General features: G+C 35.8%; 2 protein-coding genes and 1 long non-coding RNA gene across 5 annotated transcripts in view; all 3 read right to left on the bottom strand.

Moving 5' to 3' along the window:
* ext2 (exostosin glycosyltransferase 2) overlaps positions 1-4820 on the bottom strand; it is a 61412-nt gene extending 56592 nt beyond the window's left edge. The window contains exons 1-4 of one of the 2 annotated variants that reach the window (XM_007232900.4): positions 4656-4820; positions 1763-2092; positions 505-728; positions 120-209 (exon numbers count right to left, since the gene is read on the bottom strand). In XM_007232900.4, the coding sequence (XP_007232962.2) occupies positions 120-209; positions 505-728; positions 1763-2080 (632 nt within the window). In that variant the 5' untranslated portion in view covers positions 2081-2092; positions 4656-4820. The remainder of the gene's footprint in view (positions 1-119; positions 210-504; positions 729-1762; positions 2093-4655) is intronic. The other variant, XM_007232899.4, reaches the window with a different exon arrangement.
* The window catches only part of LOC125782188 (uncharacterized), a 114220-nt gene that overhangs the window by 59103 nt on the left and 36206 nt on the right, over positions 1-18911 (bottom strand). The gene's annotated exons all lie outside the window — the stretch shown is intronic.
* The window catches only part of tspan18a (tetraspanin 18a), an 82099-nt gene continuing 71330 nt past the window's right edge, over positions 8143-18911 (bottom strand). For both annotated transcript variants that reach the window (XM_022670096.2, XM_022670097.2), the window contains exons 4-9: positions 16033-16227; positions 14517-14591; positions 14329-14427; positions 12676-12837; positions 10076-10159; positions 8143-8895 (exon numbers count right to left, since the gene is read on the bottom strand). In XM_022670096.2, the coding sequence (XP_022525817.1) occupies positions 8848-8895; positions 10076-10159; positions 12676-12837; positions 14329-14427; positions 14517-14591; positions 16033-16227 (663 nt within the window). In that variant the 3' untranslated portion in view covers positions 8143-8847. The remainder of the gene's footprint in view (positions 8896-10075; positions 10160-12675; positions 12838-14328; positions 14428-14516; positions 14592-16032; positions 16228-18911) is intronic.

The following is an 18911-nucleotide window of genomic DNA, read 5'->3' as shown; positions in this document are numbered from 1 at the left end:
CGCCATACAGCTCTGACCAATCAGAGGAGATGATTTAAAGATATTATAAAATATTTACAAAAATGTGAGGGGTACCTTCATTTTTGTAAAACTGAAGAGCCCTTAAAGACCCCACTCACCTGTCTCTGGGCACATCCAAGGCTGTGTTGTAGTCTGGAGGTCCTCCTGGTAACATGTTGAACAGTAAGTGGTTCATCCCTTTATCCCACCTGAGAAGAAAATGCATCAGACAAACACAAAAAGATGTTAAGGCGCTCAAAGTCACGAAAACCAGCTCATAGCATTCTACACTTTAATGAAGGCCAGATCAAACGTGACGTCAAACATATGCTCATATTTACAAAGTTTTAAGAGTTCAGAAATCAATATTTGATGGAATAACCCTGTTTTTTTTATCACAGTTTTCATGCATCTTGGCATCATGTTCTCCTCCACCAGTCTTACACACTGCTTTTGGGTAACTATTAAGTGGTCGTAAACATGATGAGTGTTCTTGAGCCTGACCTGGGTAACATGGCGAGAGCTTGAGCCGTTTCCCGAATGCGGAGCGAGTTCTGGTTCAGCACGTCGATGGAAGGAACGAACAGACACGCCCGCGTGACATCATCAGTGTAGAAGTCACTGTCTGAGATGGCACTCAGCAGGTCATTATACTCCCGGGAAAGACCAGTACTGCTGATAGGCACCCCGACCTCATCCACAAACCGCTGGAGGGGGTAGATATACACCTGCAGACACGAGTTTAACACACAACTTACTAAAACATGACACCACAGATCATGAGTCAGACATTATAACCAGCACTGTAGAACACACACAAACACACACACACACACACACACACACACTTACTACTTGCAGAACTTAGTTAGGATTCTAATATATACCTCATAATGTGCAATACAGCTTTTTCCATGTGCAACAGATTAACGTAAATATTCTCCAGATTTTTTATCATTTATTGTAGCTTTTTTTTTGTGTGTTAATACTTTTCTCTGATTCTAACAAAGAATTATAAAGATTTGTGTTATCTTATTTTGTCTTAGAGGCAACAAGTCACAAGGATGCAACAAATATCTTGTAACTAAAACATATTTAGCTTAAGAGGTCAAATTTCTGTGCTTGGTCCTAAATGAAAGAAGGCTAAATGTGCAAAAGTGCAATATACTGGGATATTATAAACATAATTGTTTATATTTCTAATATAATTGCGTATATTTTTGAATTGCTAATTTAATGGTGAAAAAAAGTGGAAAAACTAATGAAAACCTGCAGGAAAAACTAAGGTTTTATTATATATCTTGAACCTTCAGAAAGCTTAAAAGCTGACAAAAATATTGGATTTGGTACTGTAATTTATAAATTTGATATGTAACAATGTTTTTGTGGGTTTTAAACTTGTAAATTGGTGAAAAATACGTTATAAAAAATATATATCTTCTTCAGTCTGAAAAGAAATACACTCTAGATATATTTAAAAAGCCATAAATTCAAATTGATCCAATGGATGTTTCCTCTCCGGCCAATAGATTTAAATGAATGGATCTGACTTTTTTTTTTTTTTAAGATTTTTTTGTTTTTTGTTATTATAAAACTTATTTTTTCCAATAAAACATTTCACCATCACACATTCACCAAAGGAATAATTATTCTATTAAATATTCTAAGTTTATTAAAAGTAATCTACATCTAACTGAAATTCCACAGAGTTTTAGCCAAAAGGTTAATTTCAGTCCATCTCTAAAACAGACTCTAATCTCACCTTAATTCTGTTTTTAGGATTGTAGCCACAGCGATACACGTCGAAGCAGGTGTGCATGCGGCAGCTGAGGTCTCCCCGCTCCGGGATGGGACTGGACACCGGTAGTTTGACGAGTGGAGCGTCGTGAACACTTCGCCGGTCCAGAGTCCACTCTGTGGAGGACTCGATGGAGTGCGGCCAGAACTGGAACATCCCGGTGGCGATCAGCCCCAGCAGCACCACGGAGAACAAGGTGATGTAGTAGATGCGGTGCTTAGTCTTCATACGGGGAATCAGAGCCGGACCCCGAGAGCTGTACTTCACTGAGGCACACATCATGAGGCTAAAACCCTGGAAACACAGTGGGAGAGAAAATAAAGGCGTTTTCACATCTGTAGTTGGTTGTGTTTTTTTTTAACAGTGTTTTCAATGGGATGTGCAGCGCAGATATACATGTAGTAAACGAAGTCAGTGGCTGCAAGCAGTGAGCGCTGCACAGAATATGCGTGTACACAGCATGGAGCAGAGACAGCTTTGTTTATAGCTGTGGTAATTAGCATTATCTGGCTAATATTTCAGATTAAACTGTGCCTTAACAGCTGTTTAGCTTAAATAAAAGGAGTATATTTGATAGCTGGGTCCAATCAGAACGAATCATGTTCACCTCCAACTAGCAGGTCTCGGTCTGGGTGTTTTGATCCGCACATTTACATTTAAGGTCTTTAGCAGAGGCCCTTATCCAGAGCGACTTACAACAGTGCTTCGATGTTACTTCAAATGTCCAAAGCTAGTTTGTAGACTAGGATCAAGAGATACGCAGAGCTTGATCATGTTTAGAACCCTAAGAACCCTTTAGGAACTCTTTGAAAAGGTGTGTCTTCAGTCGACATTTGAAGACCGCGAGTGACTCTGCTGTTCTGACAACCAGTGGAAGTTCATTCCACCACCTTGGTGCAGCACAGAGAAGAGTCTGGATGTCTGTTTTCTGTGAGTTTTGAGGGATGGAGGTTCGAGCCGAGCCGAGCTGGAAGCTCTAAGAGCTCTTGGTACAGATCTGGCTTCGACCATTGCCATCAAGTATGAAGGAGCTGGTCCATTTTTTGCCTTGTAGGCCAGAGTTAAGGTTTTGAATCGTATGCGGGCGGCAACAGGAAGCCAGTGGAGGGAATGTAGCAAAGGAGTCACATGACTAAACTTTGGAAGATTGAAGACGAGTCGTGCTGCCGCATTCTGAATTAATTGTAGTGGTTTGGTGGCTCATAGTGGAAGACCAGCCAGTAGAGGGTTGCAGTAGTCAAGTCTTGAGATGACAAGAGACTGCACAAGCACCTGAGTGGCTTCCTGAGACAGAAACGGGTGTGCACCAGAGTTTGATTACTGTTTTCACACCTGCTCAATCAAACCGCACTAAGCATACAAACGAACCAGAGTCCGCTTTAACCAGACCAAATATTGGTGGTGTGAAAAGGCCCTAATTCACACTGGTCAAATAATTATTTGATCAAACATATAAATGACACTGTCGTAACAGCAATAGCAAAAACTGATCAAAAACATCAGTTCCAGACATTAGTTCTTCACTTCACATTTAAATCTATATACATGTTTTCTATTAGATGTTTATGTATAAGATGTTTTTTTTTAATGCAGAAAGTTAGGAAAAAGTTATGAAACAAATCCATGCCCTTTAATCACGACAAAAAATAAATAAATCACAAAATCAGTTGGCAGCTGATTTCAGACAGACTAAGCCCTAAAATTGTGAACCAATATATAACATATAACTGATAATCTAACTGGTTAACCAGCTTTGAACAGCATAGAGCATGCTACATTTGAAAATGTAAATTTAAATTCAGGCCAAAAACAGTGATTTCTTACTTTAATCAAGAAAACTGGCAATCCATTGGCAGATTTTTGTTTAATATATATGTCTGAAAAAAAATTTTTTTAAACATACAATATATATATATATATATATATATATATATATATATATATATATATATATATATATATATATATAAAAATATAGGTAAATTTCGATTTATAAGCTTATATAAAGCAAAACAATCTGTTAATGGGGTAAGCTAATTTTTCTTAGTAAGATTTCTTAAAATAAGCACAATTTCAAATTCTAAATTAGTGAAGTAAGCCTTAAAATCACGGAAAATCACTGCTTTTGGCTAAAATTTGGACAAATGAATCAGAATAATTTTACTGGTGCCTTTTTGTAAGAGAGGCTAATTAACGTTAAGATTATTAATCATAAAATAAGATAGATACTACATGTACACTTACACAATGCTTACAGTGGATTTTTTTTTTATTTGATTATTTTACTTCTTAAAATTTAGCTAGGTTTATTCCTGCAGTGTGAAGGCTCATCCTCACGTCCCAACTTTACATACACAGCAAAACTGAAAAAAATTATGATTATAAAACACACACAGACCGAAAATACGCCAATAACAATATAGAAGAGGCTTCTATCACATTTCTACTGTGGTTTAATATCAATTAAAGGGGATATTTATTAAATAAAAAAGAGATAGAAAAGGAACATTCGTCTCCTAATCTCAGCAGTGTCAGACTGAGCGTTAGCCACGTTAGCTTAGCTTAGTTAGCTTAGCTTAGTTAGCTCGCAGGCTAGCTAGCAAAACCAGCAGGATTTAACAGTGAATTCTGTGACAGTTTGTTAATTGGATGATTTAAAACGTACCGCGGTGTGTACACAACATTTATACCTTATTATATCTCGTTATATTAAGTTAATTAAGTAGTTAGTTTAGTAGTTAGTTTAGTTTAGTTTAGCCGGCTAGCTAAACCTAACTAAGCTGAGCTAACGCTAGCTAGCTATGTAGCTAAGCTAACTGACCACCAGCTTCTACAGCGATAATAACACACAGCTTACCTTACCTGAGCTCAGTCCCGCTACCGCGCCTCCAAACGCTGACAAAACCTAATTCATACTACTGCAGTAAATGTCTGCGTGTTTAATGTGTTTTTAAGGCTGTTTTCTATATTAAATCCATAGGAATTCAGTGTACAGGGATGTAAATAACAGCTGCTCACAGAGCTGGAGAAACTGTACAGTTCCCTGGGCTGAGCTGAACTCTGGGTTCCCGTATCGCCCTCTGTTGGTTTGGACGTTTCTGGGCTTCTAGACCCTCATTTACTCTCATTTCTGTGATTTTTTACAGGTAAAATATAAAATATCTTAGTAAACTCTTGGTTTAATGGAAGTAGAACGTAATACAAGTAAAGCCTGCTGTGCTACATACATTTTTCTAGACGTCTGAACCTCTAAAACTCTCTCATTTAAAGAGTTATTACACCAAAATGTTATGAATCAATTAGTCAATCAATCAAGCTTTTTTTTTTTTTTTACAGTTATACATTGAGGGTAACTCTTACTTTTAATGCAGCTAAGCATTTACAACTAACAGGGACTGAAAAAATATATTTTAAAACTATAGTTTTAAACTTTATAAACTTCATAAAGAAAACAATCAAAATGTAATGGTAAAAGCATTAGAAAAACAAGCAAACAATATACGATTTAATTAAGAAGAAATAAAATAATTCAGAATAAAAAGATAAGTGGACAGGCCAACATGTAAAGCAATAAAATAACAAGATAAAGAATTAGAACAAAATACCGATAAAATAAAAAATAAAGAAAATGATAAAATAAATGAAATAAAAAGGTAACAGGCCAAAAGGAAAACAAGAAAAACAATAAATAAAAGGATAAAATGAGTAAAATAAATAAAAAGGATAAAATGTGAAACAGAAAATTAGATGAATAAAAAGGCAAAACATAAAAAAACAAAACAAAAAAAAACATAAAAGAAAAACTCAACTAAAACAGTTACAGGCTGTCTGAAGGTGTTGGAATACACTGCCTGAATCCTGGACAAGAACATGTAGAGATTTTAGCAAGTAATAGTCCCCAAAGATAACATATTTGTTCAGGCGCGTCCACACTTATCAGGATATTAATATATATTTATTATAAGTCTGCAGTGCAAAACTCAAATTTCAGTGATTACAGAAGCTTAACTTTACTGTTAGAACATTAGGACTGTGTTGTTTTGGTGCTCCAGCTGTAATGAAAGATAAGTCTGTGAGGTTTAAAGCCTAGATTCAGAAGTGTTTACAGGTGTAAATATTCATGCTGTAAATAAGATAATATCTGTAATATTCAGATAACGTTACAAGACTGGATGCAGCAGAAATAGCATTTCAGCTTGTTGTAATCATGTCATATTTTTAATCAGTGTTGTTAACAAATAATAATTAATCTAATGAAAAAGAGTGTCCGATATCCTGCCTCAGCTCACCTGGAGAAGCTATTTTCTCACTTTATATATATATATATATATATATATATATATATATATATATATATATATATATATATATATATATATATATATATATATATATGTATATATGTTTCTCCAGTGTTATTGCTTTAAATCTCCAAAGATTATACATTATTCTTAAGTTAATTTATTTTTTCTCTCAATTCATCTGGACAATTGTTTAATCTTTTTACATTGTAAGTTTAAAATTGACATTAAGGGCTCTTTTTTGCATTTAGGCCAAAAAGTTCACCTTCTTCTACATATTGGCTTTGTCCAATACATGGCTTGTGGCAAAAAGCAAAAAAGACTTCTCATCTCTTTCTTTTAACAGTGTTTTTTTCTTGTCCTTCTTGCATAAAGGCCATATTGTGAACTTATATTCTCCACTGGACAGATTCCAGCTGTGGATCTCTGCAGCTCCTCCAGAGTGACCATGAGCCTCTTGGCTGCTTCTCTGATCAGTGCTCTCCTTGCTCCCTCTGTCAGTTTGGGTGGACCATGACCATGTATTGGTAGGTTTTCAGTTGTAGAATACTTTTTTGTTCATTTTTTGATGATGGATTGTTGAACAGTGCTGCTTGGGATGATCAAATCTTGGGATATGTTTTTATAACCTAAACCTGCTTTAAACTTCTTCTCTAACTTCTCTAACTTTATCTTTGACCTGTCTGATGAGTTCCTTGATCTTCATAATGCTGTTTGTTCACTAGTGTTCACCAACAAACCACTGAGTCCGATACAGAACAGCTGTATTTATACTGAGACTAAATTACACACAGCTGCAGGACTCTATTAACTAATTAAGTGACTTCTGCTGGGGATTTTGACCTGTTTTCTGCTACTAAAATCGCAATACAGCAGAAATTTACCTGAACACACCTCATTTCCAGACCGCCACGCCCATCAGTGTAGATATATTCATATGGAACTGTTGCAATTTAAATGATGCAGGCAGAAGGAGTGAAAATAAGCTGTTGGCGGGGTGTAAGATAGCAATGAGCATCATGACATGCCTTGCACATTGTGTAGGATAGAGTCGAAAATCTTATTGTTTCATGTGAACAGGACTTTGTCAGTAGCAAAAGCTACAAATAAACGTTTAAATCATGTAAAAATCATCTCTAAATGTCTTCACAACAGCTTAAGGTACGTATTACCATATTTTTCACACTTTAAGTGCACTTAAAATCCTTTAATTTCCTCAAAATCGTCAGTGAATCTTATAATCCAGTGCGTCTTATGTATGAATTTTACCAGTCGGGTATTAAGGAGCAGTAAAGCCACTCTGCTGAAGTACAGAGTTATACAGTTTCAGTTTCAGAGTTTCAGTTTAGTTCTCCAGCACTGAGACTAAAGCAGTATTAGCATTAGCCGCTAACCACACTAAACACTAGCTCTTTCACCGCACAGAGGTGAGTATTATTGGCCTGTACCCTGCTGCTAAGCCCAGCTAGCACTGCTGGAGCAGCATTAGCATTAGCCACTTATTATGCTAAGTGGTAGCTCTTTTCCCGTTCAGAGGTGAGTATATTGGACCGTAGTCTGCGTGTTTATTGTGTTAAAACAAGCTACGTGGAACTAACTGCTAGCTAATATCGTCCTGGAATTACCTGAACACTCAGGGTTCCTCAGTGTAGCGCTGTCTGGTGGCATTAGCCGCTAACCATGGCTAGCCTTAGTGGAAATCAGCAAATCTAAGCTTCCTGTAAATAAATGGAAGCACTTTACTCACCAAAATAAACAGTTTTCAGGAGAGCAATCTGTGTCGATTAACATTAAGCACTCGTATGACTTTTTTTAAGAAGTACAGTTTTGTTTACTTAGCTTAGCTTTACAGGTCTCGCCACCCCTGTTCCTTACTAGTGTGTCGCATAATGCACCTTATAGTGCTAAAATTGTATGTATAAGATCAGGTACCCCAGCATGTATTGATAATTATAATGTTGTCCTCATTACAATTAAAAACACAGACACAAAGCAAACCAGACATCAAAGGACAGTGCATCATTTAATCAAGTGTAATGATACTGTAATGAATGCAGAAGCAGGGCAGGCAGTATTGGTTTCTCTGGTGTGAGTAAGTAAAATTTATTTACAGTATAAATCATGGTGAATGAAAGATGAAACAGTCTGGAATTTCTCATTTTTAATACCAATCACTGACTGTGGTGTATAGGTACTGTGGATACGAGTACAAACGCATACAGATCTTTGCTAAAATCACATAAAATATACACTATTCCAATACACATCACATCATTACAACAATACAAGATAGCGCGCACACACACACACTCGCGCGCACACACACACATAAACAAACACTGTGAAAAATGTCTTTTTTTTTCTTTTTTTTTTACGGCTCAAATGTGACTGTGAATGTAAAATATGTACACTATTTCTGTACAAATGAATGAACTGTAATCTATAAATATCCGTCCAAATATCAGTGCAACGTCTCCCTCCGTTCAGTTTAAAGGGCTGCGAAACGAAGCCGCCGCCGCCGGAGCGAAACTTTCTACGCTTCTCGTTTTGTAATATTTTACCGCTCTACTATCTGGTACCTCAGAGTTCCAGCTATGAAGTACAATTTGGTCGCTGTTGGCAAATCCAACTCAAAAACACAGAGATGACACGTATGTATAGTTGTTTTTGTTGTATCTTCGTTCTTTAGGCCATTTCCCTTTTGAAACGTCTGTCTGTCTGTCGGTCGGTCTGAACAGTATGAGCGGACTACTGGATCCCCCGGAACAAACACATGGCGAAAACCATCGCGAAGAGCTGGGGAGAAAACAAAAAAAAAAAAAAAAAAATGGATTAGAGTCAAAAATCTACACCAATGAGCCATGAACCATACTGTTTGATTTAGGGCAGTTAGTGTGTCTATACTATCGTAACGATGGGAAAAGTACACTGCATCTTGAAATTAATGATGGGTGCTTTATTGCCAGTGTTAAATAAACCAATCAGTGTGTGCCTTGTCATTCCTTTTAAGAGACTTTGGCAGATTGCTATTTTAATGGCGCAAAGCTCCTGTAAAGATGTGCCAGCAGCTCATTTACAGGAAGAGCAATGATAATTTATTAAGTATTCTGTTTATTGTTGATGTAAAAAAGTTGGGTTTGTGCACTGCTGCATTTCCATGTATGCATAACAAGCAGGGTTGTATGCATGGTGACCCTGCACTGACAAGATAACAATAACCGTCTGACGGTTGCTTTTTATCAGGGTTTTAATCACACAGTGGAGCATCAGTGTTTTCTGCTGCCAAGATAGCAATACGCCAGAAATGTACCTAATTTTCAGACTATAACTATGAGAGCTGGCTGTTTATATACAATCACTTATATGCAGTATATATATATGTATATATATCAGAAACCTTGGCTTGTACCCTTGGTATTTATATGATCATAATTTTTTGGCTTATCCAGAAGTCGTTTTTATTGGAGTATATTGTTATTGTTGCAATTCATTGCTCTTATCACTAATCTCGCATGTAAAGCCGGTGTTGTGCCGAAATCTGCACCCCCGCCAGGAATAGCACCCCCTCTCGGGAGCACACACCCACGTCTTCTTGATAAAAGCGGAGATGAGTGCTTTAGCTAACTTTAATTAGAAATGCGCTTCTGAGAGGGGGTGCTTTCGTTTATTTTAAAACAATTTCTGATATTTCAGTGGTATCTTTTTTTATTCTGATATCCTCCCGGTTCTTACACCAATGCTCCTATATGATCAGTGGAGCTGATAAGATGATGTACTATAAAAGATAGTCATAATGCTTTGATATGACTGTGTGCCTACTCCTGTATTCTCCTGTTTTGTCCACCAGGAGGCAAACTGAGACAACACAATGTAAGAAGACACCACTGTATGTTTTCTACACAATGTTTAACACTGTATACTACAGTACTACAGTCTGTATTTGTGTAATATATATTATATAAAGATATTATCTTACTTCAATAGTCAGCACCACGATGGCTAAAGCTCCAGCCATGTAGATGTAGGTCTCGAAGTAGTCCACCACCGCTGAGTAACAGCCCTGAACACAAACAGCACAGATTCAGTATCAAACACAGAGCAGAGCAGCCTCCACCAGCTCTCAGCTCTGTTCCTCTGGCAGCGTTTTCACCATGACCTCACCCAGCGTGTCTATCACACAACCACAGAGCATATTACAGTACTGAAATAATACAGAACCCTCACAAACTCACACACATCAAAAGAGCACAGGCATTCGATATGAATTATTACCCACTCGTAACTTTACTGAACTTTACTAAAAGATAAATCCATAATATAATTAATAAAGACATTAAAAGGAAGTTCTGCTATCTATCTCATGGGTTTGTATTGTTTTTAATTATACTGGAGATAAATACGGGACAATCCTGAAAGAAAACCTGTTAAATGCGACAAAAGACTTGAGACCGGGAAGAAGATTCACCTTCCAGCAAGACGATGACCCAAAACATACAGCTAAACAGAGCTACAGTGGAATGGTTTAGGGTTTAGATCAGAGAATATTCATGTGTTAGTATGATCCAGTCTTAAACTGCTTTAATAATCTGAGTTTGAGCTGTTTTTTATAAAGAAAAATGGAGCAAAAATCTTAGTCTCTAGATGCACAAAGCTGGTAGAGACAAACCAAACCCCAAAGCACTTACAAAGCAGTTATAATGCAGCGAATGGTAGCTCTACTAAGTATTGATATAGGAGGGCTGAATACATTTTTCAGATTTTTATTTGATATAAATTTTGAAAACCACATATCATTTTCGTTCCACTTCACACTTACTTTGTACATAATACTTTGTGTCTGTCCATCACTTAAAATCTCAGTAAAACACATTTAAGTTTGTGGTTCAAGGGGTATGAATACTTTTGCAAGCCACTGTAGATCATACAGTTCATAACTACAGAGCACCAGTGAGCTGGAATTCACTACAGGAAACTCTACAACCTTAAACTCAGCTCACTGGTGTCACTAAATCATTTTAAACGTTTAGTTTCTAGCCACTTTCAGACAGCCTGTATCTAGATTAGTTGAGTTTTTCTTTTATGTTTTATTTGTTTTATTTATTTTGCATTTTTATTTATCTAAAGTATTCTGTTTTAACTTTTAGCCTTTTTTATTTACTTTATTTATTTGTCTTTTTATTTATCTAAAGTGTTCTGTTTTACCCTTTAGCCTTTTTATTTTATTTATTATATTCTTGTCATCCTTTTATTTGTTTTATTCCCTGTTTTCATCTTTTTCTCTGATTTATCTTGTCCTTTTATTTATTCTATTTTCTATTTTACCTCTTATTTTAGGTAAGGTTGTTTGATTGATTGATTGATTGTTTAAATTATTATTTGATATATACTATATGTTACTATATGAACAGCCAACAAATGTTAAACTTACCACTTAAAATTTGGCTCTAAATCTTTTTTCTTTAAAATTCTAAAATTTGTCAAGAAATAATGAGAAAACAGGCCATATCTGGTCTAACAATGGTTAGCAGACCAATTTTTTTATTTTTTTATTTATTTCATCCTTTTATTTATTTTATTCCCTGTTTTCATCTTTTTATTTTCATTAATTTTTATCTTCTGATTTACCTTTTATTTCATTTCCATCACTTCCTTTATAGTCTTGTTGTTATTTTAGCTATTTCTTTTTTCTAGTCCTCTATTTTTTTTATTTGCGTTTATATTTTATTATGATAATTATTTATCAAAAGTTCTTTCAGGGAATGTTTGTGTTTGGAAATACCCAAACCTGTATAAGTTGTGAGGCGCTATCGTGTGAGTGAAGTTGAATTCTGCGCAGTGGGAAGCAATAATGGTGACCAGAAGTGTTTGGTGTAAATTTACTGTATAAACAGAAAACCAACCAGACACACATATCCCACAGGTCAGTGCAGAGCTCATTCACTTTAATGAGACATGGACAAAACTCATGGGACCCGATATTTAATTTGTCCTTTAACATGTGTATGTAATCTAATAAAGAAGTGCAATAAATACATACATAAAATTAGCAATAAATAAACATTCATTATTAATTCAACCATTTCCTATGAAATTCTTAAATTATTTTTTATTGTATTTTTTTTTTTTATTTACTGCCTATGTTTATATTAATGGACAAATGTCTACTATATGCTTATTTAATCAATTATACAACAGTTATATTTATATATATCCAAAATGACTTGGGATAAAATGTGATTTTAATTTTGAAAAAAACTAAATACAATGTGTGTAGAAACCATGTATCTCCATTTATATTTGTTTTCTACATCATTTAAACACAGCAGCCGCCCCCTTAACATTCTGTAGACACTCCATGACCACTAGATCAATAGAAATGGTACAAATTTAACTTGAGTATAAGATCTTTTTGATAAGACTCAATAAAATTACACTGAAATTTAGGAACATGTTTGCATTTGCCTGTAAAATACCATTTTAGAATATTTAAAATCAATATTTATGCTTATTTTCACAGTTTCTTGGACTAAAATGATGCTTATTTGTAAGAGATACACCCAGGAGCTCCATGTTAACCTTGTTGCGGATTTGCATGATGCCCTTGAGGCACTCCTCTTTGTTCATCAGCAGATCGTTCCTCTGGCAGCACTCTTCAGGCACCAGTCTGCTGGGGTAGAGGCGTCTGAAGAGGCTCTGCTGATCAAAGTCGTCAGCGCTGTTCACCCCACAACACTCGAACTGCGGAGAAACCAATACATGAATAATAATCACCAGCAGCTCTCCAGCTTCACAACTTCAGCAGCAGAAACATCTGCAAATATGGGGAATATACACCGATCAAGCTTAACATTATGACCACAGTTTAATCTACCTATCCTCTAGTGCTCTTTTATTAGGAATATTCTCAGCAGTGCAGCAGAGACACTGAGGTGTTTAAAAACTCCAGCAGCACTGCTGTACAAATGTGTTCAGAAAATGTTTTATATTTTACATTCTTCAAAGTAGCACCTTTTGCTTAGATTAGACAGTCTTGCACATCTCTGCTGGATTTTCTCAGTCAGTTTTATGAGTTAGAGTCACCTGGAATTCAGGCTTTCAGTTAACAGCTGCGCTGCTGAACTCATCAAGAGTTAATTACTTGAATTTCTTGTCTCTTAAGTCTTTCAGACCCTGTGTCAATTACAATGGACATCATGTAGTTTCTTTTTTTTTTCTAATGCACTAGAAAAAAAATGAGCAACATCAGCGCATGACAGCTCTATATAACAAAGAAGGCAAAGTAATAGAAGCTCATTTTTAATTTTTATTTTTTGTTATTTATAACACTTTATATCATGTTTAGAAATAAAAAAATGTCAATTGGATTTTTTTTAACATAGATTTAATATTAGGGTAGTAATATTTGGAATGGTGTGTGCATTACAGACCGAAAAAACAGCATTCTTACATTTTTCCATCACTGAAAGGGTTAATGTTATTTTACATATCCTCTATTTTTTTATCAGGACTATTTTTAGTGCAGCAAAGACACTGATGTGTTTAAAAACTCCAGCAGTACTGCTGCATCAGACCCACTAACTGTTACTAACTATCAGCACAACACACACTAACTAACACCTCATACACTGCAGTGCTGAGAATAATAACCCACTATACAAGTAATAATAGCTGACACCCCTTAAACTTAATGGTTTTTCATTATTCTTTTTTTTCTGCATTTAAGATTAATACTAATGTCATTAAAACTATGAAGAAAAACATATGGAGTTATTCACTAAACAAATAAAGAGTTAAACAAACAAGAATATGTTTTATATAGGCTTTCAGTTAACAGCTGTGCTGAACTCATCAATGATTAATTACTAGTAATGTTCTAAACCATATTATAGCAAAAAATACTTGAAAGTAAGTAAATGAAAGGACATAAATGACTAAAAAAATAAGGTAAGCCAATTTGAAAACTTATTTCAAGAACTTTGAAAGTATCCTCAGGTGCAGTCACTGCAAAGACGATCAAAAACTTTATGATGATGAAACTGGCACTCATTAGGATCGCCCCAGGAAAGGAAGAGCAAGAGTTTCCTCTGTTGCACAGGATAAGTTACAGCCTCAGTGTATTTTGGTTTGTTTAACACTTTTAAGTTACTACATGATTCCTTATGTGTTCCTTTATAGTCTAAATGATGTATGCTGTATCTGTGTATATATGGAGGAGTTGAGCGTGGTCACCGTGGTCATGATGGTGTTCCAGGTGGCGGTGAAGACGTCCGTGCTGTTGCTGCCCTGGTAATAGGTTTTCAGCTCCTTGGTGAAGTAATCTCTGGTGAGCTTTTGGAGCAGAGAGAGGAGGAATCAGTGAGGGCTGAGGTTTTACTGCAGTGTAAGCACTTCACTTTATTAAACACAGATACACTCACATGCTCCCGGAATATAAAGGCCAGAATTGCAGCCGCCAGCTCCGCCAGGAATATGATCAGGATCAGCAGAAAGAACTGTGGAAAAAGAAAGTAAATCAGATAAAGAATCAATAAAAATCAGTATTATTAATAAACGTCTATTTTCTGGTCTATTTTTATTTATAAGGTGCACCAGATTATAAGGTGCATTTAGTGACACTAGTAAGGATGCCTACATCAAAGTGAGTAAGGGTGTCGCCATGTTTCCCTTCTAATGGGGAAGCTAAGGGAAGTACCTAAGTAAACTAAACTGCAATTCTTAAAAAAAAACTTTATTTGAAAGTCAAACGAGTGCTGGATGTTAATCTACACAGATTTCTCTCCTGAAAAATGTTTAATTGGGTGAGTAAAGCGCTTCTGTTTATTTACAGTAAGCTTAGATTCCCAATTTTTGTCTAAGGGTGAGTTTTTATTGAAGTTTCTCCAGCACTAAGGCTGGGAGCAGCAGCATTAGCATTAGCTTTAAATGAGCTAATTATTTCTTTTATTTATTTATTTCTACTTTTAATTTATTTATTCTAATGTTTTATATTTTGATTCTTATGTTCTTAGTTCATTATTATTAATTTTATCATTTCTTATCATTCTCCTCATTTTACTTTTACTATTATATTTTTTTCTTATTTTATATTTTATAAATTCTTTACTTTTTATGAGTCAATTTGTTTTTATGATCTTTAAGATTTTTCTATTTTATCTCTATATTTTATTCATATATATTAAATGTTAATTGAAAATTAGCATTTCTTTTATTTATAATTTTATATTTTCTTTAATACTGTAAATGCTCGGCAACATTGTAAATGAGGGTCACCCTCAATATTTCCCTGAGTGAAAATAAACGTTGATTGATTGATTGATTGAGCTGCTAACCGCAGTGCTAGCAGGACCAAAATGCTGCCTGGCAGCGCTACACTGAGGAATCCTGAGTGTTCTGGTGACCCAGGACGCTATCAGCTAGCAGTTCTTCCCTGTAGCTTGTTTTAACACTGCAAACACGCAGACTACAGTCCAAAATACTCACCTCAGAATGGTGAAAGAGCTAGCGCTACAGTTAGCGGCTAATGCTAATGCTGCTGCACCTAGCCTTAGTGCTGGAGAAACTTCACTGAAAACTCACCCTTATAACTCTGTACTTCAGCAGAGTGGCTTTACTGCTCCTTAATACCTGACTGGTAGAATTCATACATTAAGATACATCCAGATGGAAGGTGGTTTCCGGTTGAGAGTATGCTCTTCACAATTGGCTGTTGCTTATGATCATGCTGAGTGTAAATGATTGTGTGTAAAACGCGATTGCAAAGCATCCTTGGGTGTTTAGAAAACACTTCTTTAGAAGGTTTTGACTTTCGGACCAATTAAAGGAAGCTGAGGCAGTCTATCATCACCCAATAAACAATAGAAGAAGAAAAAAATCAGTGTTGTTTTGAAATCCGAAAAACAACCTTAGATTTTCCGGTTTTAGAAATGTACTTACGAACAGTAGCAGACACTTATTTTCCCGAATTGCTCCACAGCAGCCCAGGAAGCCCAGCAGGAAGAGCATGCCACCCATAGCCAGGATCACGTAGACGCCAGTGAAGAGTAGCGGGTTCGCTGCTACGATCTCCCTGAATCCTGTGGGATCTACCAGCACCCAGATACCAACTCCCAGCAGAAACGCACCACCAAGCTGTGGGAGAGGGGCGGTCACAGTAACAAAAATTATCATTAGATTATCATTATCATTAAATGCTACAGTATTTGGGCTTGCAAGCTTGGCTTGGACCCCATATGAGTACACTAAAGAAGAAAAAGCCCCACACAGCTGAAAGAATCCTGCATGGAGGAGTGGGAAAACCTTTCTCTCAGTCAATGTCAGAGATATGGCTAAGGCTATATGGTTAGAAGAAACTTGTAATTTAGGTTATTTTAGCTAAAGGGGAAAAACAGCTATTAGGGTGTCTATTAAATCCATTACTACCTTAAATTTATAAATAGAGCATTAAAATAGAGCATCTATTAATAATGGTTAAACTGGTGTTGACTGATGGCTGTAGAGTATAATAGAGGAGTTCAAATACTGCTCTATTATTTTAAACACATAAAAAAAATTAAATGTGGATCTTTTGTCCAAAAAACACAATAAAAAACTTTTTTTTTGTGGCATAAGGTCACCAAAAAGCAGTGTGTAAGACTGGTGGAGGAGATCATGCCAAGACATATGGAAGCTGGGATATTCCACCAAATATTGAAACTTGTTTTCTTTGCTTTGTATAAGGCTGAAAGCACTACACACTTTCTCATTTTCTGTAAATAAATGCTCTAAATATCAATATTTTTATTTGAAATTTACGAGACATGTTGCCAGTAGTTTATAAAATCAAACAACAATGTTCATTTTACTCAAACATAAACTTATAAAAAGCAAAATCAGAGAAACGTATCATTGTGAAGTACTCTCTGAATTCTATATACAGTCCCTTCCAAAAGTATTGGAACAGTGAGGCCGATTCCTTTATTTTTGCTGTAGACTAAAAACATTTGGGTTTGTCATTAAAAGACGAATATGAGACAAAATATCCACATTTCATTTTTTATTTTCAGGTATTTCCATCTCTATCTATGTGTCGCCACAGATAAAACACAAATCTGAAACTAAGCGCTGCTTATTGTTTGAATAAGTTATGTATCAGGACACACCTGGGCAACAAAACACACCTGGGCAACAAAACACACCTGACTAGAAAAATGGGTGGGATCAGACAGAAGGTTTTATCTTCTGAACCGTGTATCAGATTCAGATATAAATACCTGGAAATAAAAGCTGAAATATTGATATTTTGTCTCACATTCACTGTTTAATGTGTATATATATTGTGGTAGGCCCCTGGGGTTAGGGGCGTGACCACTGTGACCCGGAAGGAGGAAGCTCACAGAGATACACAGTAAACTCGGGGAGTAAATGAACTCAAATCATACCTTTTATTTTAAATGCCCTCCACCACACCCAAAAACAACTCAAAACATAACTCTACGGCCCAATGGGGCTCTAGAGTTTAGTAAACTTAACTTTAGTTTAAGTTTAAAGGTCCGTGCAGCCTCAGCCCTCAGCTCCCCAGTCAAAGTCCCCCAAATGATGGCGGAGGCTGAGTATATATGCCTGTCTCAACTGGCGGCTCAATCAGCCCTCATGCGGGCCAGCTGAGACAGGCATGGCTTTGCGCTCTGGCGTGGGGCGGACCCACAACTCCCCCGCCTCCTCACGCCACAATATATATATATATATTTATATATATATATATATATATATTTATGATTATTTCTTACAGCCAACGAAAACCCAAAAATCAGTGTCAATTGTCCGAAATTAGAATATTATATAAGACCAACTGGTACATTTGGCAGTGTGCCAGGTCCTGCTGGAAAATGAGACACTGATTTTTGGGTTTTCATTGGCTGTAAGCTTCATAATTATCAACAATAAAATAAACAAACGCTTAAAATAGATCACTCTGTGTTTAATACATCTATATAATATATTAAATCTCACATTTTGAACTGAATTACTAAAATAAAGTAACTTTTCAATGATATTCAAATTCTTTCTGTAATTTTACCAAATTAAAATCCTCTGGAATATAATCAAGAGGAAGATGGATGATCACAAACCATCAAACCACCAAACTGAACTGCTTGAATTTTTGCACCAGGAGTAAAGCAGCATAAAGTTATCCAAAAGCAGTGTGTAAGACTGGTGGAGGAGAACGTGATGCAAAGATGCATGAAAAAAACTGGGATTAAAAACCAGGGTTATTCCACCAAATATTGATTTCTGAACTATTGAAACTAGGAATTAGGAATATGAACTTGGAATTTGGGAGAAATGTTGTCTGTAGTTTATAGAATAAAACAACAATGTTCATTTCATTCAAACATAAACCTATAAATAGCAAAATCAGAGAAACTGATTCAGAAACTGAAGTGGTCTAATTTGTTTTCCATATATATATATGTATATATATATATATATATATATATATATATATATATATATATACATATATATATATATGCTTAACTCTGCCTTATCATATCATATAAGGAATGGAATGTGAATCACTCCACCCCTCACACACAATAAAACCCTTGTTATAGTTAATAAGGGGATCTACTGCTCTCTGCATCGAGTATTTATAGATAAACACAGAGCATATCCTACAGAGCACATGACCCCGAGGTTTTTACACAGAATTAAAGAAGCGGCAAAACAGCAGCGCAGAACCCTGCTATCTCCATTCTCCCTCTGAACAGTGTGAAAGAGTGAGAGAGAGAGATCAGTGAGTTTCTGAAGCTAAACCAACATTCTTTGGTATA

The sequence above is a fragment of the Astyanax mexicanus genome, chromosome 16, assembly GCF_023375975.1.
Source record: "Astyanax mexicanus isolate ESR-SI-001 chromosome 16, AstMex3_surface, whole genome shotgun sequence".
In the NCBI taxonomy this organism is placed as follows: Eukaryota; Metazoa; Chordata; class Actinopteri; order Characiformes; family Acestrorhamphidae; genus Astyanax; species Astyanax mexicanus.
This window is presented reverse-complemented; position numbering and strand designations above follow the sequence as displayed.